Here is a 27,917-nt window from a genome sequence, read left to right on the forward strand (position 1 = left end):
TTATTTACATGTGTCTTTTCTAATTGGTCTGTGCTAGAAATGCTGTCCCTGTGGCATCTTGTCCATAGTCTTCTCCATCTGTTACAGGCTTATCAGAGGACAGATTTAACAGAGCCCGAGTCTGCGTGTGTGTGTGTGTTAGTGTTACTAGAGAAAGGCTGTTTTGGATATCACTGGCCAAGTAATGTAGTAGTGTTATCGCTGTTTAGGTTTTTTTGTCTTCTGACTGCTGTGAGATTGATGCAAGTTAAACTATAATAAAAAGTGCTAATGACTAGGGTAATGATTAGAAATAACAATTGTGCTAATAGAGGCTAATAACCATGGAAAGTAAGGGTGTGTTTGGAACCAGTGTATCTGCAGTCTGGAAAGCAGCAGAATAAACACTACAATAAATAGGCATAATGTTTTATACGACTGATTTAATTTATGTGTCACATAGAAGTTCGGTTTTTATAAAGCTGTGAAGTTGGCTATTAGAGGCTGTATAATGTGAAAGCAATAAAGAGTAACAGGAGAATCTTTGAGAAATGAAAATAACTATTTTGGTGCATTTGCATACTTCACAACTTTTTCTGAGTGGAGTCAGCCATATTTCACTGTATTTAATTTTGCTGCACGAGTCTCTGTTTTTGTGACTGTAATAAGTATTCTTGCAGTCTAACCAGCTTTGACTATGATTTATTTAGACGCCAACAAGACCTGTGCCAAGTTATATTCAGAGACCGGATTATGCTGATCACCCACTAGGTAACGTGAAAAAAATCATAATTATGGAGCGTTATATTTGCTTTCTGCTTTTATCTTAATTGAAAAAGCCCTTAAAGTATGAAGGAGATACTGGAGAAGGGAGCTGCTTGTTTTATCTGTTCTTCTCACTCTACCTCTTCTTCCCTTATGTTAACTTAAGTGATTTTCTAGAAATAATGGTTAGAAGTATTTTTGGAAGTCCAAAGTTGGTAATGTATTACCTTTCAAAGGTGTTCAGGAAGGGAAAGAAAGGGAAAGAAAAACTATGCAAGTCTTAGTCCTGTGGTTAACTTCATAGCAAACAACAATAAATTGTCTGTCACAAGTGAATTCTGCTAAGCCATTCTCAGTGATATCCACGTATCAGCTAGAAATGTGTTATAAAATAACAAAACTAAACAAAACCACAGCAAGCAACCCCCAAAAGAAAACTACTGAGAATTCCAGTCAGTTTCGGATGCAGTGGAAATACTTTCAGGATGAATTGTGTATTAATTTGTTTTGGTATTTTCCCCTTTTTATATCGGTATTGGTGCTTTGCATTTCCTGAAGAAGCTGCTCTAAACACTGTTTAAATTATTTTTAAATCTTCACCCATTCTTTAGTTATTCTTTACAGAATGTAAACATTTAAACAACACAAAATACTGTCTCTTATGTGGTCATTCAACTATAAAACTGAGCTTTCGCAGAATCTGGTAGGAAGAATTTGCATGTTTTCATCAGCTGATTATTGCAGTAGTATAATTGGAGATATTCACAAGCTTATATAATTTTTTGTGGCTCTTTTATGAAGAAAATAGTTTCTTTGTAAACCTGATTTTTAAGATTGTGTTTTGACTGACTGGACACAATGGTTTTATGCAATAAGTGAATGGGCATCCTGAGCATGTGTGGGCGTTATAATATTGTGGAAGGCTTGTAAATTCAAATTAATCTGGATAATGATGATGATGTTATGTCTTGGTGGGTTTGTTACTTTAGTATGTGGTGAGAAAGTACATACTTTTATTGCCATTGGTAAGCTAAGTAAGTTCAGTAAGTTCCTTGATTGAGCGTGTGTAGCAATCACTCTTCTATGTAACATGATTTTTTTTCTTTTTTTTTTCTCCTTCTCTTTTTTTTCTTTTCAGGAATGTCTGAATCGGAACAGGCTTTAAAAGGAACCTCTCAAATAAAAATACTCTCATCTGAGGATATAGAAGGGATGCGAGTAGTGTGTAGAGTAAGAGGTTTTGTTGTGCCTTTATTCTTTAAAAATGTATAGTGGTTGTGTCACAGTTTGTGACAAAACATTTGAGAGTATGAACTTTCAATCCACTTTTGAGCACTGAAAAATAGTTTGGGAAATTTGGTGTTTTCTTTCTTTCCTCGTGGCTCCCAATTCCCAGCAACCTCTTTTGCAAGCAGAGATAACTTTTATGTGTTTTGTGGCTTTGTTGCTACTAATGAGATAATCTGTGGCTGAAGTGTTGTTACTGTTAAGAATATATTTTACACTGCATAAATGAGCACAGAACTTTTTCCTCAGTAAGAACTAAAAAGTGAAATCAAAACAGAGCCCCATCCCTAACAATTTTTGAAAAAAAACTTCAATTGTAATCACTTCCTTGTGCATAAAGTCAAAGTTTGCAATATATTTAGGTAGTCTGGTTTAAGTTTATGGTATTGAAGGAAAGCGTTGTCCAAATCGCAATTTGGTATCTTCAGATCTCACAGAGGTGGCCTAGTAATGCAACCTGTTGATATCTTCCAAGTTTTTCTAGAGCTCAGGTCTACCCAGATTTCCTAGCAATCCCAGCATAGCTGTAGAAAATGTGTTGCTGATCTTCTAGGGAGTACTCCTGGTTTTATTTTAAATCAGTGCTTTTGATTTGTTTGCAGCTTGCTAGGGAAGTATTGGATGTTGCTGCCATGATGGTGAAAGCAGGTGTAACTACTGAAGAAATCGATCATGCTGTCCATTTAGTAAGGTTATTTTACTGTTCTTCTGGCATTCATAAGTGCTCTTTCTCTTTATTTTTAAATTGTTGTGTGGTTTTCTTTGTTGTTGCATGAATTCCTTTTCTTTGTTTTGAACTGTTTCCCAGTTTGAAGCTAGTGGGTAGTGCAGATGTTAGAAATAAGTTAGAGCAAAATCATAAATCCAGAATCAGTGAGGAAGTCCTGGGTGCCTCTCTGTATCAGCTCCTTCCCTGATTTCCAGCTTCAGGTTCCCTCTGAGGTTCTTCACCTGGTTTCTTGGTTAACTTCATATAATTTTATTTCTTCTGAACACTTCTTGCTCCACAGATATCATCATATAAAGAACATCATACGTAGGTTGTGGACTTTTTGTGCTCTGTGTTGTTGGTTAAGACATACAGGCGAGAAAGTTTAATTATTTATGATTTAGAATAGGAACTGAGGAGCCTGATATAGAATTGAAACGAGATGTTTAATGCAGTCAGGCAAACTAAAGCCACAGTCTAGCGACGTGTTTGAAATAAATGTTCGAGTATTTTCTTGGCTTAACTATTCATAGATGCTTGAATTCTGTAGTTTTAATTGTTCTTTGCTGTCTTCTCTATAAGGCATATAAAGTGGTAATTGAGGTGCACTGTGGAGAAGGCAATGATTTTGGCCTGGTTTGAGAGTTTTCTGGTTGCTGTTCTTTTTGTCTGCGTTTGTAGCTGTTCCACCAAGACTGTAAGGAACTTCCTCTGGTTTGATTAGGCTGGAGGTTTCTGTTGAACTGCATTAAACACTAAATTGTTTGCATATGCATAATGTTTTAAGTAGTAGTTAAAATACTTTTATCCCTCCTCAGCAATTTTTGGAAACTTTTTGCCTGGCAGGTTGTTGTTAGTGACCAATATCCCTAATTGATAATTTGCAATTTAAAAAACAGTATTATTTTTTAAAACTAAAAAAGTTAACATGGTATTATTTTTCCAGAATTGCTCAGTATGTCCCTTAGTGTGTTATGTAAGCATGTATAAAATGTATATGTCAGTTTTAGAAAAATCCAACAAAGGTTAGTAAAGTGAGTTCAAAGGAAGCAGGTTCAAGTTTTAAAGCTGGAGATGAAAGAATGGTGCTAAATGTTATTTGTCTATCTTGTGTGTTTTGCAAAAATACTTAAGTCTTAGTCTAGGTGCTTAAAAACAGTAATTGAAAATGGTTTGGTTTTTTTTTTTACCATATAAATATTGCCATGCATTGTTTTAAACCTGAATATTTCAGCCTTGGTTGTTGAACATAAAAATGAGTAGAAACAGTACTAAAATATCCTTACTTTCTTCCTGGTAAAACAGGCAAAGCATAACAAAATACTGTAATGCCAAAAAATGCTTGAAGAATCATCTTGTTTTTAAGACTCAATACTTTTCAACCTATCATTCTTACTGTAAAACTGTTGTGCATATGTTTTCTCTTCGTACAAAACTTACTAACATAAAGTATAAATTGTATTTTCTAAATTAGGCTTGTATTGCAAGGAACTGCTATCCTTCCCCTCTGAATTATTATAATTTCCCTAAGTCTTGTTGTACATCAGTGAATGAAGTAATCTGTCATGGAATTCCTGACAGGAGGCCATTGCAGGAGGGAGATATTGTTAATGGTAAGTGCTACGAAAATTAACCTTCAACATTTCTACCTCATATCCAGTGAAATCGTGCATTAAGGTGAGATTTCACAGCAGGCAGCAGGATTGGAATAGCCTCTTAAAAGAGGCTTTTGTTCACATTTACCAGTTAGCCTCTGCTCTTTAAATATTTAAAATCATGAGTTTATGTAATAACTTCAGAAGTTTGAGCCGCTTTAAGTGCTTTATTCTTCTACTTTGGTCTATGCATTAGTACAGTGCCCGGGTATCCCCTTTACGGGCTAGGTTCCAGTTGTTCCAGAATGTATAAATAGTGAATAAAGTGTATATTGAATTATTCAACTGCATTAGTTCTGTGTGAATGCTCAATTAGATGGCTTTAGATTCTTAAGATTTTGCTATGGACAGGACTGTTATGATGAATGTAAAGATCCTAATGATGAGGCATTGTATAGGTGCCTTTTTGAGCGTCTCATAGCCTAACAATACCAGCTTTTTTTGTTTGTGGTACTCAAGGTACATATGCTTTCTTGGGTGGTGAGGGATACTTTTTATGAATTACTGACCATTTTTTGTTTTCTCATTCATCTCTTCTTGGTTTGGCAATAAAAATTAATTACATTTATTTTGTACAAACATTTGCATTTTTGTTTATTGAATTGGTTTGCTTTTCTCTTATCTGTAAATAAATACCCAGGGTATCCTAATACCTTCTAGAGGTTTTGCCTACCTCTAGAAGCAGGTTGGAATCCTTTTAGGTTGTCAGGTATTTGATGTATATTAATAACAATAACAGCTACTAAGTCTAGCGTTGAGGACAGCAGCCTTTTCAGAACAAAGTCTCATGACTGCTGCCCCATTCTAGGCCAAGTTTGGTCTGGCTGATAGCTCTGAGCTGTAGCGTACATGTAACCATTTGGCCAAAGCTACTTTATCTTAATTTCAAAGATTATGCCTTTGAACAGCTCTCTGTTGCCATCTTTCTGGGAATTGCTGGAGTCAAAACTAAGAAGTTCAGTTGAGCTTAACTTGGTTGGCTTCATCTACACGGTGCCTTGCCTCTCCACTATTTGCACGCCAAGGCTGTACCTCAGCACTAGAAAACACCTTTCTTAAGAGGGTTTAGTCATGCCTTTGTTCACATCCCTGCTCTGACTGCACTACATCAAGGTTTGAGCCTTCTGCGGTATTTTTATGAGGAAGAAATAGTTTACTCTTTTGTGGCTGAGTGGGTCTTCTTATAAAATGGTCCGCATTTTATGGATTGAATGTGCATTCCCCAAGAGCTCAAAAGGCTTCCTGGTCTTGTAGGCTTCCTTTTGTTAAGGTAGTGGCTCAGAAGCCTCTGTAAAAGAAGGAACAAAGCTGGCTACAAGGGAAGAGGTAGGAAAAGTACTTTGGAGGAAAGATGCCCAGTGAACAATAGAGGGAAGTGCCCATCTTTCTTCTTACTTAGAACTTCTTAGCCTACTGGAAACAAGAGACTGCCATGTCAGAGTCCAAAACAGGTTTCTAGAATCACAGGAAAACATCATCCAGAAGGATGTTGGCTGTTGACCTCTAGGCCAACCTCCTGCTCCAAGTCAGGGCATTGTAACATTACGTTATCATACTGTTCTCTGGGAGCAGATTCTTGAGCAAAGCTGATCTCTCTGCAAGGTGAGATGTTCTGTCCAAATCTGGCATCATCAAGAGAAAGTCCTGTAAGCCCGTGGCCTATAGAGATAGCCTCTTTGTAGCAAGAGGCTTGGGCAGTGTGCTAAGGAGCTCTGACACACAGTACACAAGATGTTTATCTCAATAGGTTTCCAGGGTGCTGGTTTCTGTACAGTCCTATTTTGATGTTGCTAGATCTGTAACAGGGGTCAGAATGTTCCAGCAGTCCTATGCAATCCTGCCGTGAGTGTAGTGTAACCCTGCACACACGTGCATCCACAACAGTCTTGTTTTAGTGCAGTCTTAATTTCATTCTTAGATGTTGGCTAGCAGTACAGATTTACTGCTGATACCAATGTTTTTTCCCCATGTTTTCCTGTCAAGGATCTCCCTAAGCGGCTCCTAAACCATATTCCTAAAGTATTATTGCTCAGTACAGTTTCCTTCACTTCTGTTTACCTGTGAGGGGATCTGCGTGTGGATTTCTTTATGAATAGCAGAGCAATAACTATTCTGATGGGTTTGGTACTCCAGCAACTGTTAGATCTACCAGACCACTAATGCAGTCTGTTAAAAACAGAAATACCTATATTGCCACAGAAGTCAACTCAATATGCAAATCTAGACTATTTTTTCGTGTGTTTACCGTAAATAGTGACTATATGATGGCAGGTTGTAATTTTTTACTCATCTGCTATGAGAAACAGGATGTTAGAGTAGATGACAGCTGTGTCTAAGTGGGTAGGCCTGTACCCATGTTTTGTGAAAGGACTGTTTAAGAAGCATCTTGTATGGATGTTCGTAATTGAAAAAAGCATATTTTTTTTGAAGGTGTTAATAGGAATTTTTTATTTTTATGCTGCTATTCTTCAAAAGTGAGTTGCATCACTTTTAGTTTACAAGCAACTTTATGCATAAGGCAAAAAAAAAAAAAGAGATTTGCTGAAACATAATGCTAAACTCTTATTACATGTTTTTCTAAACCTTGGTTGTTTAAGCGTGCCCTTCTCATTCTTGCTGTTTACCTGATACTGAATGTTTCTGTTCTTTTGTGTGAAGGAAGAAAGAAAAAAATGTAAGTCATTTGGTGTGTTTTTCTTACTCAGGAAAGTTGCTGTATTTAATGTTCAAGAAGTTTTACCTTTCTTGGCTGGAAGCAATGGGTTTTGGTGTTACAATTTTTGCAAAGATGTAACTTCTTATCCTAAACATGCACAGACATTTCTGAATTTGAAAATAGGTTAAAACATGATTACACACCTTTTTAAATTTTATTTCCCCTTATTAGTGCTGGAATTATTTCTAAGGTAAATGGAGCAAAGAGCTTCTTTTTCCTGTTTTTTAATTTAGCTATAAAAACAGTCCCAAGCTTGCTGAGTCTATTGCATTGTTGTGTGTTTTTTTCTCTTCCTATTTTTTTTTTTTATTAAATCAAACTGTTGACCAATGAAACATCATCTTATTAATTAATTCTGTAGAATCTACAGTCTGAGAGAATTGATTCTGCTGAAAGAGTTTACATCTGGAATTCTTCCAGAGTAATCTTGTAACTTCACAATTACAACACTACATTGTTATGCATCTTTGTTGTCCTTTAACAAATCAAGAGACAAGAAGTAAGAAACACAGTGCTAATATTGCAATATATCTGGCATTCTTTGCAGTGGATATTACTGTCTATCGTAATGGCTACCATGGTGATCTGAACGAGACATTTTATGTTGGAGAAGTTGATGAGGGTGCAAGGAGGCTTGTCCAAACAACTTACGAGTGCCTAATGCAAGCCATCGATGCAGGTAAACCCTTTGGCTGGGGCTTGAAGCGTTACGGTTTGTCTCTCAAACATGAAAGTGCTCATATTTACTGTTACTTGGGAGTGACTTCTGTTGGGGAACACGGAACCATTAGTGTGTGCCACCAGCAGATGATGTGTGTGGTATAATACAGTGATTCTTCAAATGGCACAGTTCTGTGTGTGGTGGTTGTGATTTCTATTTGACATGTGGGTTGACAAGGAAAGTCAATGCTGAGCTGATCTACATATGATGATATTTACATGGAAACGGCCTCTTCGGACAATTAGTTAGATGAATAAGACGTCCTTGATCTGACTACTTGAGAATGTGAAGAACAAGATGTGGTTTGGAAAACCAAAGTATGGCTTCTTACTTTTATGATTTATATGGTGGTGTACAATGAAACAATAAGGCAAAACACTGTTTGAACACTTAAACATCTCTCTTTACCTCTGCCAAACCCGAGGGTTATTTCATAAAGCTAATTATGAGATCTTGATTTTAAATTGTGAGAATGTGATAGAGAAGACAAATCCATAGCCTTCAATACCCACAGAATTTTAATTATGTTGCTTAGATATAACTTAGGACTTCATTGAAACATACAATGAGAGAGAAGAGTAGCTAGACAATGTCGTGTTCAACTTCATCATAAAGGAATATACTAGATTCTCCTTGACAAACAGAAATCAAAGCAAAAAGCTTCCAAGTCCCTGGCAATATTTCTGTTGTCTGTATATTACATACCCTGCAGCTTCTTAGAATCTTCAATAAAATTTATTCACTTCATGGCCTCTGCAGGCTGAAGTTTAAGGTATGTATGAAGGCTTTCAACTTGCATTTAATGAAAAGTAAATGAAAAAAATTATAATGAATTTACTTTGATTAATAATTTGGAGGTAGCTAGCCAAGCTGAAAAGACAAAAATCCATATAATTTATTTCTTGTATGTCCATTGTGTGATCAAGAAAACACTGCAGAGTTGTGCTGTGAAGAATATAGATTACCTATTTATGTGGGATTACTATTCGGAAATGAAGATTTTGTTTTTCAGAGCTAAATCAGAATGATGTTTATCTTTGTTCCTGGACTTGATTTTTATGGAAAATGTTATATACATAGTCTCTTTATCTTTCATATCCTGGCTTTGATGTATAAGCTATGACAGAAATTCACCTTTGTGTTCATTTTAATGAAATGAAAATTCTCAATGTGACTTTTTCTTTACTAACATTTTAGATGCTGTAACAGGTTTAATGGGTTTTAGATATTTCCTGCTAGTAGGAATTCTAGCAACAAGTGTCTCAGCTCTTAGAAAGGGTTGACACTCACTTGTTTAAATCATCTTAATTTCTTGGTGCTAGACCAGCAGAGCTCTAACTGTGCAAGTTATATGAGAGAGAGAAACAAAGGGTCCCTTGCTATGTTGGGATGAGTTGCTTGGTGGTGTCAGATCTGGAGGAAATGGTACTATGTCACATCTATTTAGCATAAACCAAACAGATTAAATTTTCTTCTCTTCTCCACCATGTTGTGGTTTTTTTTTTTTTGTATTTTTGGGAAAAGCATGCACATTCCAGTAATCTGAAAGTATTGTTTTCTTTTTAGTGGCTCAAGGTTGCTTTCATTATGCATCTTCATTAGCTGATGGATGAGGCATAAAAGCAACAGCTTTTATGGTATTATTACTCCCGTGTCCACGTGCTCAAAGTCAATTTTTCACACTGTTTTAATCTGTTTCCAACTCTTTAATTTTGAAGACTTTCTAAACAGATTATCAAAAACGTTAGTCCTGCATGTGAACAGTCTTATTTACTGTAAAAATCTTGCCTAAGAGTAGAGATACCCAGTTTGTCATTTCTTTCCTCCTCTTGGTCCGTTACGTGTAATAATTTTTCCTCTTTATTTGTGTAGACTTTCACAGAGTAGTACATTAAAATATAGTTCATACATTCATTGAAAGAAGCATTGCAACTCTGGGGATGAGAAGTTACCAAGTACTTTGAAAATCTTTTGTTGTCTTTGATTTCAAACTTCATCCTCCTTTTGATATATGAGCATTTCCATCCACAAAAAGGAGAAAGGAGTGTTCTTGCGAAGGAGTTTCCTTCTTTCTCTCATGTTCTTTTTTATATGACACCACTTCCTCCATCTCTCATGTTATTATGCTCACTCGCCCTTCGTGGATTAAGTGACCATAGGAAGTTGGATACTAGAACAGATGGCCATAGAAGCCAGGAGTGCTACAGAGGTATTAGCCAGAGTGGTGTTTGATGGTTAGTTATGTTGTAAGAAAGCGCTATAAATTTCCATCCATATTTCTCTAATTTTGCAGTAAAACCTGGTGTTCGGTACAGAGAATTGGGAAACATTATTCAGAAACATGCTCAAGCAAATGGATTTTCAGTGGTTCGGAGCTACTGTGGTCATGGAATCCATAAACTTTTCCATACAGCCCCCAACGTGCCACATTATGCCAGTGAGTATTCATTCTCTTTGGGTTGTCCAATAGACAAGAAGTGGTTTGCAAGGAATGCACCCATTTTACTTCTTGCTTATAAGTATATATATTCTAATAAAGTAACATGTTGCCATCAAGTTAGCACATTTGTACACGTGAAATATTTTTTTTCTGAACTCTGGACCATAGCATGCTTTATGAACCTAACTCATAGAATCATAGAATAGTTTGGGTTGGAAGGGACCTTGAAGATCGTCCAGTTGAAATCCCCCCTGCCATGGGCAGGGACACCTCCCACTGGATCAGGCTGCCCAAGGCCCCGTCCAACCTGGCCTTGAACACCTCCAGGGATCGGGCAGCCACACCTTCCTTGGGCAGCCTGTGCCAGTGCCTTACCACCCTTATCATGAAGAAATTCTTCCTTATGTCTAGTCGAAATGAGACCCTCTCCAGTTTATACCCATTGTCCCTTGTCCTCTGTTACTACAAGCTTTTGTAAGAAGTCCCTCCCCAGCTTTCCTGTAGTCCCTTCAGGTACTGGAATAAATAAGGTGAATCTATTATATACTGAAACAACCTGTGCCTGATGGTTAGTGTTAGCTCTCATCTGTACTGAGTAAGTGCTCAATGTTTTTGCATGAATTCCCAACTAATCCTTTAGATGTCTTTGCCTGACACAAAGAGGCAAATGCTTCTGTCTTCAGAAGGTCTAAGCAAAAACTTACTGCCATTTCCACATGTAAATAAAAGGCTCTTTTAAGCAAAAGATTGATTTATAAGCCTTTAAATTATTTAACAAAATTATGAAAGCTACAGGCAATAAAGGGCAAAGTTTGTTCAGGTACAGAAGACCAGAAAATGAAATGTAAGTGTTGAGAGCAAGAAATACCAGCAGATGATGGAGATAAAGGCAAGACCCTTTAAGTAAAAGAAAACTTTTCTGGTTGTGGTTGTGTCAGCTTGATGTCTGAAATTTGTAAAGCATCTGTGTGATTTAGACAATTTAATAAATTTACATGGTTAGAATAGGCTGGAGGATGTGGAATCTGTACGTAAGAATTGATGCAAATGGTCTATAGCAGCAAAGTAGCTTGGAGCTAACAGTTCCTCTGCTGTACTGGAGTTTGTTCCAGCTCTCTCATGCTAGGCTGAGTTAGATCTAAGCTGCCCTACCATTCAAGGTGAAACAGGGCAGAGATAAAGGGCTGAAGCCTTTCTTGAGTCAAACTACACTCCTAGAGATGTGCTGTGCATCAGTTCATGTGCCTCGCCGCCAAAATTTTTGGTGTACAGAACATGAAAAAGTTGCAGTATTATTGTCCTGGATGCCTTGAAATTTTCTGCCTTTTTATATTAGCTAAAGAAATACAGCATTATCACCCTGACACTACCATGACCGCGTTATACAGAGTAACGAGGAGGGGCAATGTCTTTCATAAATTGAATCACAAGATTACTTAACCACTATCATATTTTGACTCTTACTGGAGCTAATGGTTCAGTGGGAAAAAAAAAAAAGAGGTTTCAAGACTTCTCTGAATATCTTAACTGCTTCTTTTTTGTATTGATTTTTTTTTTTAATTATGTTTTTCATCATAGAAATCTGCAGAAAATCTTGCATTACATTTGTTCAGTGTTTTTACAGAACTGGAGTTGAACTCCAGTTCTGTAAAAACACTGAACAAATGTAATGCAAGTTGAACTCCAGTTGTTGGAGAGAAAGACAACAATTAATTTTAAGCTCTTTGAGTATATATTGCAGTATTGGGGGAGGGGAGAAGGAAAGAACTAAGGGAATCATAGAATCATTAGGTTGGAAAAGACCTTTAGGGTCGTCAACTCCAACTGTACCTGTTTACTACTAAATCATGTCCCCAAGCACCTCATCTACCCACCGTTTAAACATCTCCAGGGATGGTGACTCAACCACCTCCCTGGGCAGCCTGTGCCAGTGATTGAGAACCCTTCCTGTGAAGAAATTTTTCCTAACGTCCAATCTAAACTTACCCTGATGCTGGAAATCGTAATGTGGAATTAAAAACATGCAAGTGCACTTGTAATATGTGAAGGGTTTTTCTGACTTTACAGTATTCCTGCTGTATTCTTTTAGGACAAGAATTCATTAATTTACTAAGATGGGATCACTTTTTCTAACTTGAGTGTTCATTTTATTGCAGAAAATAAGGCAGTTGGAGTCATGAAGCCAGGTCATGTATTTACCATTGAACCAATGATCTGTGAAGGTGAGCAATTTGGCAATAGAGTAAAATGTTTACTGTTGTTTACTATTTAGTAGTGATAGAATAGGATGCTGGTTCTGTTCTGTATAGTTGATAAGATTTTTCATTTCTCTTTGGGGAACTGATATATGTTGCATAAAAACAGTTAAAAGTCAACATTTATGTTTTTAGGTGGTTGGCAAGATGAAACATGGCCTGATGGCTGGACTGCGGTAACAAGAGATGGAAAGCGATCTGCCCAGTTTGAACACACTCTTCTGGTCACCGATACAGGCTGTGAGATCTTGACTCGGCGGCTGGATAGTATTCGTCCCCATTTTATGTCTCAGTGATAGTCTAGACTGAGCAGGCGGATCTGAACAATACACATATTCTTTTTTTGTCTCTGTACTATGCATTTTTTAAAAAGTACAGATTAGAGATTTCATCATTTACTTTGTTCTCAGCGATTGTAGATAAGAGGATTATCTTGAAGAACTTGACCTGATATCTGGAAAAGCAGAGAGGAATTTGATTTCCTGCTTTCCTCCTACCTTCAGCACTCATGCTATACTTTACTTTTTTTTCTTCAACTATCTCTTTAGCACCTTTCTTCCAATTAGAACCACAATTGCTTCTGTTGCTGCCACGATATTAACTAGAAAAGTGTGGGTAACCTTTCCCACTGGGACTTGATATTTTGGGATCCAGGTTTTTTTCACCATTCAGTGTGCCCTGTCTCTCTCAGTAGGTGAGTGGCACCTGAGATTTTAAGCATTTATAGTTCCAAAGACTTGCTCCTACTTTTGCAGCTACTGTTGTAATGGGCTGGGTCTTGTTTGTTTATCAGTTGAGGGGCCAGAGAGAAAGACATGCATATTGCCGAGAATGGGCTACTCTTACCTTTATTTCAGTCCTGGTCTCTCTGCTGATGGCCTCTGTGGTGATTGTGCCTGTAGGTGACACAGTTTTAATAGCCGGACTTGTTTCTCTTGCTGGAGATTTGATAGTAAGGGCTTCCCACAGATAAAAGTAATAAATTCTGTCTCATATGCAGCTCCCTGGAATAAGCTGCTTCTCGGTGAAGCAGTGTTTGCAGGCAATTCCCTGCTCCAAAAGCTTAGTGAAGCTGATGTATCAGACTTGGCTAGGGAAAGGAATGAAACAAGAACCAGAAAGATCCCATGTTTTGTGTGTTAGCTGTGGGGTGTTTTTTTTAAAGGTACATCCACAGTAACTGGGGGGGGATTGGATTTGCAAGACTTCAGTGAAATGAGTATGGATCTCAAAACAAGTTTTGAGTGTGAGAAAACCAGACACCTTCAACGCTGTATTAATTTCCATTTGGCAATTTTTAAACAGGTCATTTTACCCACCTCAGTTAAGTGAGCTTCATGCTTTTGGAGTGGTAGGGAGGCAGCTATGAAAACTGATCTTTTTCCCCTAGACTGGGTATGATGTGCGCACTGTGAGTATATACACCCCTTTATTGTCTGCTAATGGGTCATGATGAGCTGGAACCTGTCATGTTAAGGACATGTGGATTGATTAAGCCTTTCTTCTTTCTACCCTTTCTTTCCCCATGCCCATTTCCTTTCCATCCTCTTTGTCTCTGCTGAGGGAATTAATGTTTCCTTCTGAATTGTAATGTAAAACTTTCCAGACCCCACTGCAGCCGTAGTCTTACACCACTGTAATGCAAGAAATAGCTAAACCAACACAGACATTAAATCATACAATCATGGGCATAAAATACACCTTTTACAAGGTGTCTGGTGAATTTCTTGCCACGTTAGACCTAAGCATATGAGGTACCGCGTATCTTCAACTCCCCTTGGCACTGCAGAACTTAGGTGGGGGGGGAAAGGGTTCAGTGCTTCATAGAACTGGACTCGTGCTACCAAATACCAAATTTGCCAGAAAATGTCTTCTCTGCCCTGAGTGCCTCAGACCTCTGTTGCTGTAAGAGTATCATTGCGATGTTTTCATTACCTTTTATTATTATTTTTAATTATGCAGTAAAGTGACCTGAAACGATGCATATTGAGCGTGTGCGTGCGTGTATGCCTGTGTGCGTGTGTATAGATTTTTACCAAACGGACTGTAGGACTTGAGTGGAATTACCTGTGCTGAATGAGATGTAACGTATTGAGATGACTGTCCTGGAGGTTTGCCCACCATATCATTCACTCGAATGGTTACAATGGTCTTGCCTTTTTCTGTATGTGTGTGTATGGGGTGGGGTGGGAGGGCTTCATTTTTTGGTCTATAAAATAAAAGTTGCAGCTGCTTTTAACAGAAACAATTTTTTTTGTCATCCAAAACCAGGTTTGCTTGCACTAGTGCAAGCCCTACTGGTAGACATATAAAACCAGTTGTCTTGTTGTTAGCTGAGCAACTTCGCAAAGACTACTTCAAACATGCAATACTTTTCAGGACAAAGTAGTCGGAAAGCTCTGCTACATAAGGGCTAGGACATCAATTCTTCAGGCAGGGAAGAAGCTTTAAGTTTTGACCTAAATGCTCTGGTATCACTAAATGTCTCTGTTGTTGACTTACCCTAGAATTATACCAGTACCTTGCAACAAACACTCCCAAGATGCAGACTCTCTAAAATAACAATGTCATGTAGACAACGTGACTGTAGAGTCTTGATCTAGTCTGTGCAGCCTAGAGGAACAACTGTTATAGTATAAATATTTTAAATCTGTTAGATCCAGTTGGTTGAATTAATATTCTATTGATACCACCTTGTAGTTATAGAGTACTCTGTCTGGAATGGCTTGACAGCAAGTTTTCTGCTGAATTCTTTCATGTTCAATCAGCATTTCTGGAGCTACAAAGTACCAAGAATCACTCCACTGCTGTATTGAAGGGCTCACTTTCTGGTACAAATTAATGCTTTATTTCTTCTGGATGCTTAAAATTGAAATCTTATGACATTCACAGGCGTTAACTTTATTGTTTACTCTGTCTGCAATGAAGTTAGAATTGCAGCGCTTTCAAATATTTTCAGAAAGCTCTAGGGATATCTTTCCAATGACAAATGGAAGAGATGGAATTGTCTCAGTTTCATAGCGCTGTCCTGAGGTAAAGTAGTTGTTAGTGGTGAGAGAGAATTTCTTCTAATAAGATTACTTTTCAGAGTTCTCTGTAACAGTGATTTTGACCAGGCTTCCTTAAAACATGTAATTTCTCTCACTTAGTGTCCTTGGTTCACTGAAAAGCACTGACTTTTAATGTATATAACTTTAACAGAGGCCTTTCTGCCTCTGCTTTGCAGTTTGTTTTATGTTGTTCCTGTGTGTCTTTCTGGAGCTATCTCAATGCTTCCAGGTTTCAATTCAAAGAAATTTTATCCAGTGAAAGCACTCCAACTGTAGTTAAGATAAAAACCTGCAACTCCAAAATTAAGACTTAACCCCCTGCAACAAAGAAAAACTTGTACAAATGCCTGAAGCCATCGCACAATGCTTTTTACTGTTGTTCCCCTGCACCTCTCAAGCAGATTGTTGCTCCAATAGTAAAGTTACCTGCTTCAGTGGCACAATCCTGTTTCTGACTAAATAGAGGTAGCACTCCCACACTGTTACTTTTTGCAGCACTGGCTACAAAGGCTGCTTCAGTTGCCAGTAAGTTTAAGGCAATGGCAAAATTGTGCTACTGAAGTCTTGGAAGACATCTCTAGGGCAGTGACCACAGTAATCTATGCGTATCACCTTTACAACAGGCCTGCCAAATGAGCCAAATGAAAAATAAGGCCAAATCTGGACTTCCCAAGTGAACACATTAGGTCATCTGTCCAACCACAGTCTGCTCTGCAGTTGGCTTCAAGGTAGAGCTGGATGGTACATCCTTTATAGTCCTCATATAGCCTCAGAAGACTAATAGCTTATTAGGGTTCTTGCCTCTCTCTCAGTATGGTTAACAGCACACCGATGCTGCTTCTCAACCCAGTTTTGCTCAGCAAACTGCATCGTATAAAGACTCTCTCATCATTTGCTGCTGACTCTGAAGGATGCTCTTCCTCTGTTATATACACACATACTGTAAAATCAGTAAACAGTAAGACACAGTAATCAGTCACAGTCTTAGGGCTTAACAATTCCAACACTGTTTAGAAATAATCTTTTATTAAGTAGATTAATTCAGTTAGGCACTATGGAATTTGAAGAACAAGTACAGAAGTAGAAGTTCCACAACTAGTGCTAATTACATAATGCTATTCAGTGGTTACTGATTTTTTTTTGTTACTTAATATTCAGAATGCTCACCCTAAAATATATTGTCTTCTTAGTCCCAGTGAGTTTTCATTTGCTCCACTCTACTCTTTATCAGAGATTCCATTATAAAAGGACAGTTACCGTGTTGCTGGCCAGCTGGAAGGTCCATGCTTGTCTCTAAAGCTTTAGGACAGTTCGAATGCTTAAAATGGAAAAGAAAAAACGAGTTACTGATAAGTCCATTTTCTCCCCATCTCTTCCCCTCCCTTTCATGGCCGAGACAGACTTTAACATAACTTCACTCTCTCGTAAGAATGAAGCTATGCTTATGCCTGTAATATTTATTTAAAATCTTGGTTAAAAAAGCGTTAGTAATACTTGCTACCTTTGGGTATTTTTAGTCTCCCCACCAATTAGATATGCTTAAAATGCAAGCTTTTTCAAGCTGCATGTGTGTCAGTTTTCAGTACCTAGACAAGAATAACAATCAGGAACGTTACTATTTACAGGCATTCCCTCTTTTGGCCACGTGGAGAATTTTAAGTAACTTTCATTATTGATTTGATAGGACATGCTCATGTAGGAATAAAGCATTGAAATGATACAGAAGTTTGTAATTGGGAAAGGGAGGTAATCACTGGATGAAATTTGTGTAGATGTAGTGTTTCCAATTGTAAAAAGTACAAGTGCAGTTACTGGTAACTGACTTATGCAAAATAGGAATACAGATGGGATAAAGCAGATCAAGTTATTACTTTTGCAGAAGTTACACATCAGTATAGTTTGAGATCAAATACAAAGACTATGCTGGTTTCTTAAGATAATGCTGCCATTTATTCATCTGCAGATGAACCTAAACACAGATAAACAGAGTTGCCTGCATTAGTATAAATATGCAGGAAAATATTTTCTTTTTTGTACTAGAACGTATTTCCAATTTTTCCTCTTGCCCACCTGCTGATTCTTCCTTACATTCAAAGCATGCATGTGACCTAGTCTGCTAAATCAGCTGGTTTCTACTCTTAAAGGCACTGGTAATTATCTCATTAAGAGTCTGAATTTCCAAAAAATTACAGAGCATCTCATTAAAACTCTAATTTAAAAGTGGCCTGCTCTTGAAAAGACCCAGTAGGACAAGCTTTAACATGTCTCATGCTAAACCTGTCTGATCCTTTCCCCTTTTCTGCGTTAGATTTTAACCTGCAGATGCAAGTTCTGCAGTATCCCCATGCAGGTCCCCATTTTCCCTCAAGCACATCCATGCCCTTATCTGTACGGTGCTTTACAAGGATCAGCCAATATATCGGCTGTAAGAATACCCTACTTTGCACTGCTTTTGCATGTTAATCGCTACTTTCAAAGTATACCGCTATAAGAGCAGGAAGGCTCATCACACATCCAGCATTATTTTACTAGCAAGTGGTCACTTCAATATTCAGGGAAATGGGGCCTCACTAGGAAGTTTAATACAGCTACGGCTTAAGTCTGCAAGCAAACTAGTATAACAGTCCAAATTAATAAAGGCAGAATGTTAAGAAGTACAAACCCACCCTATGAATATTCTACCCCAGTTCAAAGTAGAGAAAAAAAAATAAATTAAAATGTAGCATATTAACAGATCATTCCAAGTGATTTGATTGTGCTAGATTTCAGTATATTTTCAAACTATTCAATTAAAACAGACTAATAACTTAATGACTTGTAAAAATGTATCAATGTGAACTCCCCTTCAGTCTCTGCATTTCTTCTTCTGAGGAAAACTGTTTTAGTAATCACAGAATCAGAATAGTTTGGGTTGGAAGGGACCATAAAGCCCATCCTGGACACCTCCCACTTGACCAGGCTGCCCAAGGCCCCATCCAGCCTGGCTTTGAACACCTCCAGGGATGGGGCATCCACAGCTTCCCTGGGCAACCTGTGCCAGTGCCAGTGTTGGAAGCCTAGAGTTGACTCGTCCCCTTTATCAAATTTACATACTTGTGTATTTCCCTCATACACTGTTGCTTGCTTTTTGCTTTTGCCTGTGTTTTCGCACATGCCTAGATGCTCAGAAAATGCGATTGTTTATTTTGGAATGAATGTGTGTGATATAGGTCAGCCTTTATTCCCCCATTTAAAACATGCGAGTGGGCAGGGAACTTGGTATTTTGACAGTGTCTCATGATGAGATGTCTTCTACACCTTTCACTATTATGAACATTACCTCATTCCTGTATGCATCAATTCAAAAGCCTCATTAATTTTGTCAAAAGGCAGGGTGTGAGTCACAAATTCATCAACCTTGATCTTTTTGGACATGTAGTCAGTCACCAGTTTCGGTACATTGTCTACACTTTTCCAGCCTGAAAGACAGAAAGCATGCATTTGGTTTTCCCCTTTCCACCCACCATGGAAAATAGAGAGAAAGAAAAATTACAACATTCCATGGCTACTTCTGTGATAAACATGAAAAGGAGCTGACATCAGTGACGTGCCTGTCCCTCCTGCTGCAGAATGCAAAAGGACAGCTAGGTCTAGCAAGAGACCAATATCCAAACTTACAAGCACACTAACCTTTCACTAGGTATTCAGCATTCAACATAACGGCAGCCCTCACCTTGGAGAGCGTGTACGAGGCATCTCTATACCTCTGTGTATCTTTATAACCCAACTAAGTTTTGTATTACTTGGAAAAAGAGTAGTGTAATAATAACATCGAGTTTGGATTCCTCTGTGAACTTCAACAGTTACTGAATCCTCCCACATCTCAACGTGGCTTTGGTCTGGCAGCAGGAAATGTGTATCAAGCACTTGTTGCTTTTTATTTCATAGCACATTCGCACGTCAGCCCCACAATTTGTTTAGAGATTAAGCAACACAAACATGTTTATGCGAGTTCCCAGCTCCCTAAATACTGGGTCCTTTTGCTTGGTGATAAAGCAATCCCTCTATACCACTGCTTTAGTACTCAATAGCACATAGATACATTCTCTGTTCAAAGTATGCTAGATACCATACCAAGAAGTTTACTTGTAGCCTGCCTGTAGGACTATCAGGTGTTGAGTCTTTAAAGTCAATGCAACATTTATGAATAGCCTGTCAGTAGCACGTTTCTTGCACAAGCCAAAGCAAGGTGGTGCGTTCTTCCCAGCTTTAACTTGTAGTAAATTATTTTTAAACCCACATCAAAACAGAATTACCTCCAAATGCGGTCCCTTTCCATGTCCGCCCAGTTACTAGCTGGAATGGCCGTGTGGAGATCTCCTGACCAGCAGCAGCAACTCCGACTATCACACTGACTCCCCAGCCTTTGTGGCAGGCTTCCAAGGCAGCCCTCTTCGCAGATGGATAGGACAAAGCAGAGTGTTTATTGCTAATATTTGCGCTGGCTAGACTGGCACAGGTTGCACTTCCTTTCCCCCAGTTCATGAATCATCACATCAGTATTTAAGGAACAATAAATACACTGAAAATTACATTAAATTTTGGTTACATTAGACATTGGTTCAGACCCCTTCTTCTGTTAAAGATTTACTTTGCTCTTTTTACATCCCACCTGGCTTCTAGAGAAGGCACTCTGAAATCCCACTTGGGATAAACTGTGATCAGAAACAATGTAGACCATGTTCCTAATGGTTAGGAATGGTCTTGTAATTCCTGAAAACCTAGCCTTATGTTAAGTAATACTTCTGCATTTCCAAAGGTAAAAATGATTATTTGGGGAATTAGGGAGATACTGAGTGGTCCTTGAGATTTTACTGTTTATTGTACAGGGAATTTGATGTGAATTTTGTTAATTTTTCAACTGTCAGCCTATGAAAATTCAGGATTTCAAGGAACTCCCATTAAGAGAAAAAAATCTGTAAATTCTAAGTGCAATTTTCAACCGAAGTAGCATCTGCTTTCATCATATAATTAGGATTGGCCTTTTTAGTCATAGTGGGTATGATTACTATTTAAAAAAGTAATTAAATCAGTATGACATGTTTTCTGTAGCAAGAAAGTAGTTCGTTTTGCTACTTAGTTAAACAACTAAGTGGCAGCCAGCTACCCCTCCATGTACTACTGTTACACAAACACTCACCATGACTCCAACATTACCAATGCACTCAAATGAGTAGTCTACACCACCATCGGTCATCTCAACCAGCACCTCTTGTATGGGCTTCTTGAAGTCTTGAGGGCTAATGCACTCAGTAGCTCCAAACTCTTTTGCTTTAGCATACTTTTCCTTGTTAATGTCAATGCCGATGATCCGCGATGCTCCTGCTATTTTACAGCCCATAATAACTGCAAGACCAACTCCTCCTAAACCAAAGACTGCACAGGTAGAGCCAGGTTCCACCTAGGAATAAGAAAAGAGCCATAGGCAACACAGACATTTCATCCTTCCATATCAGTGGGAAACACAGGTTAAGAAGTCTGTAATGAAGGAAATATGGAAGCATATATATAAGGCTATGAAACTATTACTTAGATAAGAGAAACTATACAGAAATGTCATCCAAAAGCTCTTTAGGTGCTAAGCTTTTTCTTTTTGCCCAAAGACTCGACTCCTCTAACCTGCCCTAGACTCAAGCACAGTCACCTGTCAGCTCTGTCTCACCCTGAGCTTCAAACTACCAGGAAGATTTGCAGCAAGATTAAGATGAATTGGAAAAGTAATTTATATTTAGCTGGTATAAAAAGGGATGCAGAATATTCTACCTGGATTTCCTCTAAAGGGTACTGATTATTCTAACCTGATCTGACCGTCATGGAGAAGTTAGAGATTCTTAGCTAAACTCAATCACTTGAAGAGGAAGAAGAAACAGGGATTTAGTACATCATCCTTGCAGCCCTAATCTAGCTCCTAAGCTATCTGTGTCCTCTCACTCAGACACAGTTACAGAGAAAAGCCAAATGTAACCACAGCCTTTACCTTAGCGGTGTTAACAGCAGCCCCATAGCCAGTAGAGATGCCACAACCCAGCAGGCACACTTTATCGAGAGGTGCTGCAGCATCTATTTTGGCTACTGAGATGTCAGCCACCACAGTATACTCGGAGAAGGTGCTAGTCCCCATGAAGTGGTAAATCTGCTTTCCTTTGCAGGTGAATCTCCTGGTACCATCAGGCATGAGTCCTTTCCCTTGAGTAATCCTTAAGGCAAAGACAGGAAAGTACAGTCAGAGTCTTAGGCAGTAAATACCCCCATCAGACAGTATCTGATAAATAGCACGGAGATGCAGTTGCATGCCGGCACCATTATTTTTTAATCATTTCAGTAAACGCAGGTATTCACATAAGTTAGATGCTAAACTCCTAAAGCTTCATGCTGTTAATTCCTTCATGGAAGCACTGAAAGAAATGGAGTTCTATCAACATGTTGTTGGCTACCAATGCTAACTGCTTGTGCTACAATCCACACTCCCACCTTCACCTACTTCACTACGCTTCCCTTGCACATCACCTGCCAATTATGGCACCAGAGTTTGTTTAGTTTTGACAGACTTTTTTTTCCAGAATAGGAGATGGAAATTTAGCTGGGAAGCAGGTTTTAAGGAAAACAAGAACTTTCCGTATAATTCTGTACCACCTGACAGCTTTGGTGTTTGAGTCCAGGAGCTAAATTCCCTGAAGGGGCTCCCTTAAGTATGGATTGAATAGGGAGTCAGAACATTTATGTTTTCAAAGCTCTGGACACAAGCAAGCACATGTTCATGTGCATGGAAAGAAAAAAAAAAAAAAAAAGGAGAAATAGTTTTATTTAAGGGCAAAACAGAAAAGAAATTTTAAAGGCGAATAGAAAGTAGTACAGAACTGACTCCCTAAAACACGTACTTTGAAAGTCATTAAATTATGCATCAAGAGGCTCATTCTTCGGTACTAATTCCTGCGAATTACTTTTGATAACTAGAACAGGTATACAATGAACAACTACTACAATACATGTGAAGATTAAAAGTATACAGACCTTATCTTCTGGCACAGATTTGTTTTGGGATTCTTACAGAACTTGCATTCTCCACACTGAGGGATGTATAGAGGGATAACAGTGTCCCCTAAGAGAAAAGAAAAAGTGTTCTGTGTCTAGTTATCAAGTTAAGCAAGGCATTAGAAATAAACCTGAAGCTACTTAATTTTCATGGCTTTTATGTGAGTTTGTGTTCACTTACAACCTTCTCTGTGTATTTAAAACTGCTTACAGTAACACTGTTTATAGAGTGTGCTAAATAAAACACTTTTTTCTCACATCTGAGCAGGCAGAGCAGAAGTTCATCATTCCAGAACAAATAGGAATGTTACTGTAAAACAATACAACCCCAAAACAACAGTGAACAACATGATTAAACATTTTTTAAGCCCCTTAATTAAAACAACAGGTAACAACTATAATTAAGAAAAAAAACCGTCTTCTATCTATACTGGTACAATTTCAAGTAAAATTGGTATGCTGGGCTCTTTCGAGCATTAAACCAAGGACACATCGAACCGAGTATCTGAGTACCTCACAGACAAGGGAGATCTACACAGGCATAGACCCAGAATAAGTCATATTAAGTCCTGCAATAAGCATTTCAGTGGCCCAATTTGACAGTTAACCTTGTAGCAAAGTAACACTTTAAAGACAAACAGAAAACCTCTAAAATATTTTCTTACCTGGCTTTACTTTTGTTACTCCTTCCCCAACACTCTCTACAATTCCTGCTCCTTCATGACCCAAGATCACAGGGAAACATCCTTCAGGATCAGCACCACTTAGAGTATAGGCATCAGTGTGACAGACAGCAGTGGCAACTATCTGTGAAGAAAAAGATCATCTGAGGCACCCTGAAGAACAGAATAGCAGCACAGATCTAAATACTTCCCTTTGGTCAGAAATACAGAACAATTGCTGGGACAATCTGCCAATCCTGGCAGCGTTTGTGATACAGCCAACATACTTTCGTTCTTGGCAAGGCACAGGAGTAGCAAGCCAAGGCACTTTTTCATACTTTGAAAGACTAAAGTCATGATAGTGCATATTTTCTTGTTTTCATCAACTAAATTCTGATGTTGAAACGGGTAGAAGATGACATCTGATTTCCTAAAGCTAGAAATCGGTACTTCAAGTTGTCACAAAATAGGTTGGCATCTCAGATTTGAAATATGTTAAGTCTCTAGAAGGTAAAATGACCCGAGAGACCACACAGAACTCTCAGTACTGCATAAATCCAGTGTTTCTTAAGCACCATGCAGAGACTATTCCCACAGAGATCAATTTCACCTTAGTGTATGCTTATTTGCTTTTTGGCAGATATGAAAAATCCTGATCAAATCAGAAACTTGGGTATGGGAAATCCAAGAGACCAATCACAGCTCAGCAGTCAGTAATTTATGGCCTGACTAAGTAAAATCTAACGTGTTATACAGCTGCAAACAGGTCACAAGCTGCTGCTCATCAAACAAGATGAAAGGTTCTCCTAGCTCAGATGTTTTGTGGAAACTTAGTCTGTAACAACTGGAAAGGATCCCCAAGACTAGCCATCCTCTTCAGGCCAGACTGTGAAGTGAGACCAGTAAAAATTAAAAGTGTTTTTTATAAACAGAAGATCTAAACACCATAATTTTCTTCTTTGTAAAGCCAGCTGATATACTAATGAACTAATCCATTCAACATTTCTTCTGCTAGTAAACACACTCTTCAGCTCTAACACTCAGTCTCCCAAAATACAATGCATGTTGCTAATGATTCATTTAATTACCTTGATACGAACTTCATGGGCTTTTGGTGGAGCAACCTCCACCTCCTCAAGAGAGAGAGGTTTACCTGCTTCCCAAGCAACAGCAGCCTTGCATTTAATAACCTAAAAGACAACAACAATAAAAAAAGATGACACTTGTTGTATGTTTTATTTAAACTCATTCCTGTGCAGCCAAGTGAGAAAATGAGAGAAACACTACTGGCTTTTGGAAAGAATCCCAGATCCAAAATTCATAAGTTTCAACACAAAGGCTTGATTGCCCTACATTTGCTTCCAGGAAGCCAAACATAACGAGTGAACCAAGGTCTGAAATTTGGATGTCATTCTCTTATTAAGCAAAAAACATAAGCAGCCCAGGAGCACTTAGAAGACACTCAAATACTGCAGTGAAATGAGCAATAGGAATGGGAAGATTGCATAATGAAAACTGTGGCATTCATTTGAGATGCGTTCCTCAAGCACATACTTTGAAGTTTAAAAAATTCAGAAAGCAAACTGGAGGTCAAATAAGGGTCCAAGACCCATATCAAAAGTGATCCTCTTGCTCCTTATCAGAATGGCTTCCAACAAAGATTTTGGCAAGGGGATACCCCTGCATACAGCTGACATGCAAAGCCCTGCAGTGGTGCATAGGGACCAGAGAGATTTTGCTATATGTTTAGTGACAGGGAGCTACTGAGCACCAACACCCCTGCAGAGTCTTCATTCACCGCTCTCAGCTTTGTGACAAATCCTGTTCTGCATCCTATACATCCCAGGAAGCTTTTCAAGCCAAATGGTGCAGAGTCTGGATGAAAAAGGGGGATCTGCAGATCTGTAAATCCAATCCTATCAACAGGTACATATGCACAAGTGACTGAGGAAATCAGAAGGCATTACAGCCACACAATCCCGAGCAGCTCCAGGTGCTGCAAGGGTAAGCATCTGGTGTACCTTTAGATATCAGTTTTACAAAGCATGACTCCGGATCTGTCCTTTAGGATAAAATGGGCAGAGTATCAAATAATCTGAATTTTGCTTTCTGACAGACACAACATCTTTTAGCAAATGTGGTAAGTAATAGCTTCCTGCAGGACACACAGACCAGTTGTGAAATCAAATTCGAGACCCTATCTACCTAAAACCTGACAAGGAACGCTGTCGCAGACTAGACTGCTTTGGAACAGATTCCTTTGCAATCTACTCCAGAACAGCATCCATGTATTTTGGAATAATTCAATTACACCAGAAGACATGTACCGATTTCCTTCCATGTAAATAAGGTCTAAGCCATTGCTATGACAGTTGGAAATACGAAGCGTTTCACAGCACGCACTATAAATTGATATAAGAAAATGACACTTTGTGCTTTCAAACTAGCTGTGATGTTCCTGTGGAATCACTGAATAGGGATTATTGCAAAATCCCAAGACCAGCACACAGTCATGCAGCCTTTTTGAAATTTCACTGCCTGGAAGAAATAACAGCACCGAGACATTCATTGAGCTTGCCAGGTCTGATTCATCACCTGCACGGACAGGAGAAAACAATGGGTAGTTTCTGACTTTCTGTAGTATTTTTGTTGTACAATAAAGAGTATCGGACTTTGTCAAAACCAGTTAACACCCTCGCTGTACCAGAGACAGCAGAAGTGCAGACATTTATCTTGGTTTAAACTTGCTAAAATAAACACTGCCAACCCTGAAAGGTCAGAAAACAGTTACCCAATCCTACAGCCGGCAAGGTCCTAGATTGGACAGAAACACCCTTAACCTAGAACTGTGAATGGCCCTTGCCTTGCTTTTTATTACCAGAGTCAATATAAAAATGCATTGAATATGACATAGTAGCTAACTGTGGAGCCACAGTATGGGCATCCGGTCATAACTGCTAAGTGTACCAAAGATTTTGCCAGAAAATCTAAATTCAAGGCACAAAGTGCAAGAAGAGCCATGATTCAGTAAATCATTTACTGGTTTTCAGTCCATCCTTCATCCTCTCCTCCTGAAGCTGCTTGTTCTCACACAGGAGACTGTGCATTTCTAAAATCTGAACTTCCACAAGCTTAGTTAAGCCCAGAATTAAAGAAAGGAGAAAAAAAAAGTCTCCTTATGGGATAAATCTGATCTTCCTAAATCTAAGGAAGTCTTAAATAATAACCAATTCAGAAACTTGTATAGAAGCTGTCTTTTGAAGCCATAGTTACCTCATACAGCCATTAAGGCCCCCAGACTTTTCATAAAGACTTGTAGTGATAGGACTAGAGGGAATGGCTATAAACTGGAGAGGGGAAGATTTAGGCTCAACATAAGAAGGGATTTCTTCACGATGAGGATGGTGAGGCATTGGCACAGGTTGCCCAGGGAAGCTGTGGCTGCCCAATCCCTGGAGGTGCTCAAGGCCACGTCACCTCGTGGGTCACACTTGGGGCAAAGCAGCACCTTCCCACACACCCATTCCTTCTTCTCCCACTCAACAAGCGGAAGAAGTGGGAGTCCCAGGAAGCCAGCAGCGGGTGCATGGTGCTCAGCCACCTCTCCTCCCATCTCAGCCCACAGCATGCTCCTCACAGCCTTGTGGGAATGTGGGGTGTGTGGAGGAGTCAGCGCCCCACAGCCCCCTCCACAAACCCACATCTGTGCAAATCCCCCAGGAAAACACACAAGCTCCGGGTACTCTGCTTGTTCTCCCACCACCCTAACAAACAGCATGAGCGCACAGAGGGAACCAGCAGGCCCAGAAAGGGTGTACGAGGGCCGATTATAACACATGGCAGGGAGGCAGAGTGTGTTTGTGCTCCTAATCCTGCAAACACGCACAGCAGGAGACCCTCACGCCTCAATAGTGGCACTGGTCTCTCCTCAGCCCGAGCTCCAAGCTCCAAGCCCCCAGCTTCAAGGTCCAAGCCCCCAGCTCCAAGGTCCAAGACCCCAGCTTCAAGGTCCAAGACCCCAGCTCCGAGCTCCAAGACCCCAGCTCCGAGCTCCAAGACCCCAGCTCCGAGCTCCAAGACCCCAGCCCCGAGCTCCAAGACCCCAGCTCCGAGCTCCAAGACCAGAGCTGCAAGGTCCAGCCCCCAGCTTCAAGGTCCAAGACCCCAGCTTCAAGGTCCAAGACCCCAGCTCCGAGCTCCAAGACCCCAGCCCCGAGCTCCAAGACCCCAGCCCCGAGCTCCAAGACCCCAGCCCCGAGCTCCAAGACCCCAGCTCCGAGCTCCAAGACCAGAGCTGCAAGGTCCAGCCCCCAACTCCAGCTCCAAGCCCCCTGCTCCAAGCCCCCAGCTCCAAGCTCCAGCCCCCAGCTCCAAGCTCCAGGTCCTAGCCCCAGCTCTTAGCTGTAGCGCCAAGCCCCCAGCCTCTAGCTCCTGCCCCAGCTCCAGCTCCAAGCCCCCATCTCCGAGCTCCGGCCCCAGACCTCAGCCCCAGCCCCCCCTCACCCCGCTGGCCATGGCGCTCGGTGCCGCTCCAGACGGAAGGGGCGGGCGAAGGGGAGGGAATGGCGCCTCTCCTTCCCGCCGGCGCACAGTTGGGGCGGGCGGGG

General features: G+C 39.6%; 2 protein-coding genes across 2 annotated transcripts in view; one reads left to right on the forward strand and one right to left on the reverse strand.

Annotated features, from left to right (window-relative positions):
- Positions 1-14,702, forward strand: part of METAP1 (methionyl aminopeptidase 1) — a 28,995-nt gene extending 14,293 nt beyond the window's left edge. The window contains exons 4-11 of the mRNA XM_054064972.1: positions 690-750; positions 1,883-1,974; positions 2,634-2,717; positions 4,215-4,353; positions 7,659-7,790; positions 10,126-10,269; positions 12,429-12,494; positions 12,663-14,702. Coding sequence (XP_053920947.1) covers positions 690-750; positions 1,883-1,974; positions 2,634-2,717; positions 4,215-4,353; positions 7,659-7,790; positions 10,126-10,269; positions 12,429-12,494; positions 12,663-12,823 — 879 coding nt within the window. The 3' untranslated portion in view covers positions 12,824-14,702. The remainder of the gene's footprint in view (positions 1-689; positions 751-1,882; positions 1,975-2,633; positions 2,718-4,214; positions 4,354-7,658; positions 7,791-10,125; positions 10,270-12,428; positions 12,495-12,662) is intronic.
- A 1,882-nt stretch (positions 14,703-16,584) lies between these two features.
- LOC104055303 (alcohol dehydrogenase class-3) lies at positions 16,585-27,873 on the reverse strand. Its single transcript, XM_054064973.1, has 9 exons — positions 27,814-27,873; positions 24,399-24,500; positions 23,314-23,455; positions 22,628-22,715; positions 21,594-21,813; positions 20,757-21,017; positions 19,873-20,008; positions 18,897-19,035; positions 16,585-16,895 (listed from the first exon to the last, which is right to left on the reverse strand). The coding sequence occupies exons 1-9, from the start codon at positions 27,823-27,825 to the stop codon at positions 16,871-16,873; spliced, it is 1,125 nt and encodes a 374-aa protein (XP_053920948.1). The 5' UTR covers positions 27,826-27,873; the 3' UTR covers positions 16,585-16,870.
- Positions 27,874-27,917: the final 44 nt, after the last annotated feature.

Source organism: Cuculus canorus, chromosome 4 (genome assembly GCF_017976375.1).
Source record: "Cuculus canorus isolate bCucCan1 chromosome 4, bCucCan1.pri, whole genome shotgun sequence".
Taxonomy (NCBI): Eukaryota; Metazoa; Chordata; class Aves; order Cuculiformes; family Cuculidae; genus Cuculus; species Cuculus canorus.

Bases quoted from the DNA above. Each gene is read 5' to 3' on its own strand.
- LOC104055303 (XM_054064973.1), bottom strand. The intron at 21,018-21,593 runs GTAAAGGCTGTG...TCTTATTCCTAG, and splicing joins CTGCTGTTAACACCGCTAAG to GTGGAACCTGGCTCTACCTG. The intron at 20,009-20,756 runs GTGAGTGTTTGT...CCATCTGCGAAG, and splicing joins TTGGTAATGTTGGAGTCATG to AGGGCTGCCTTGGAAGCCTG.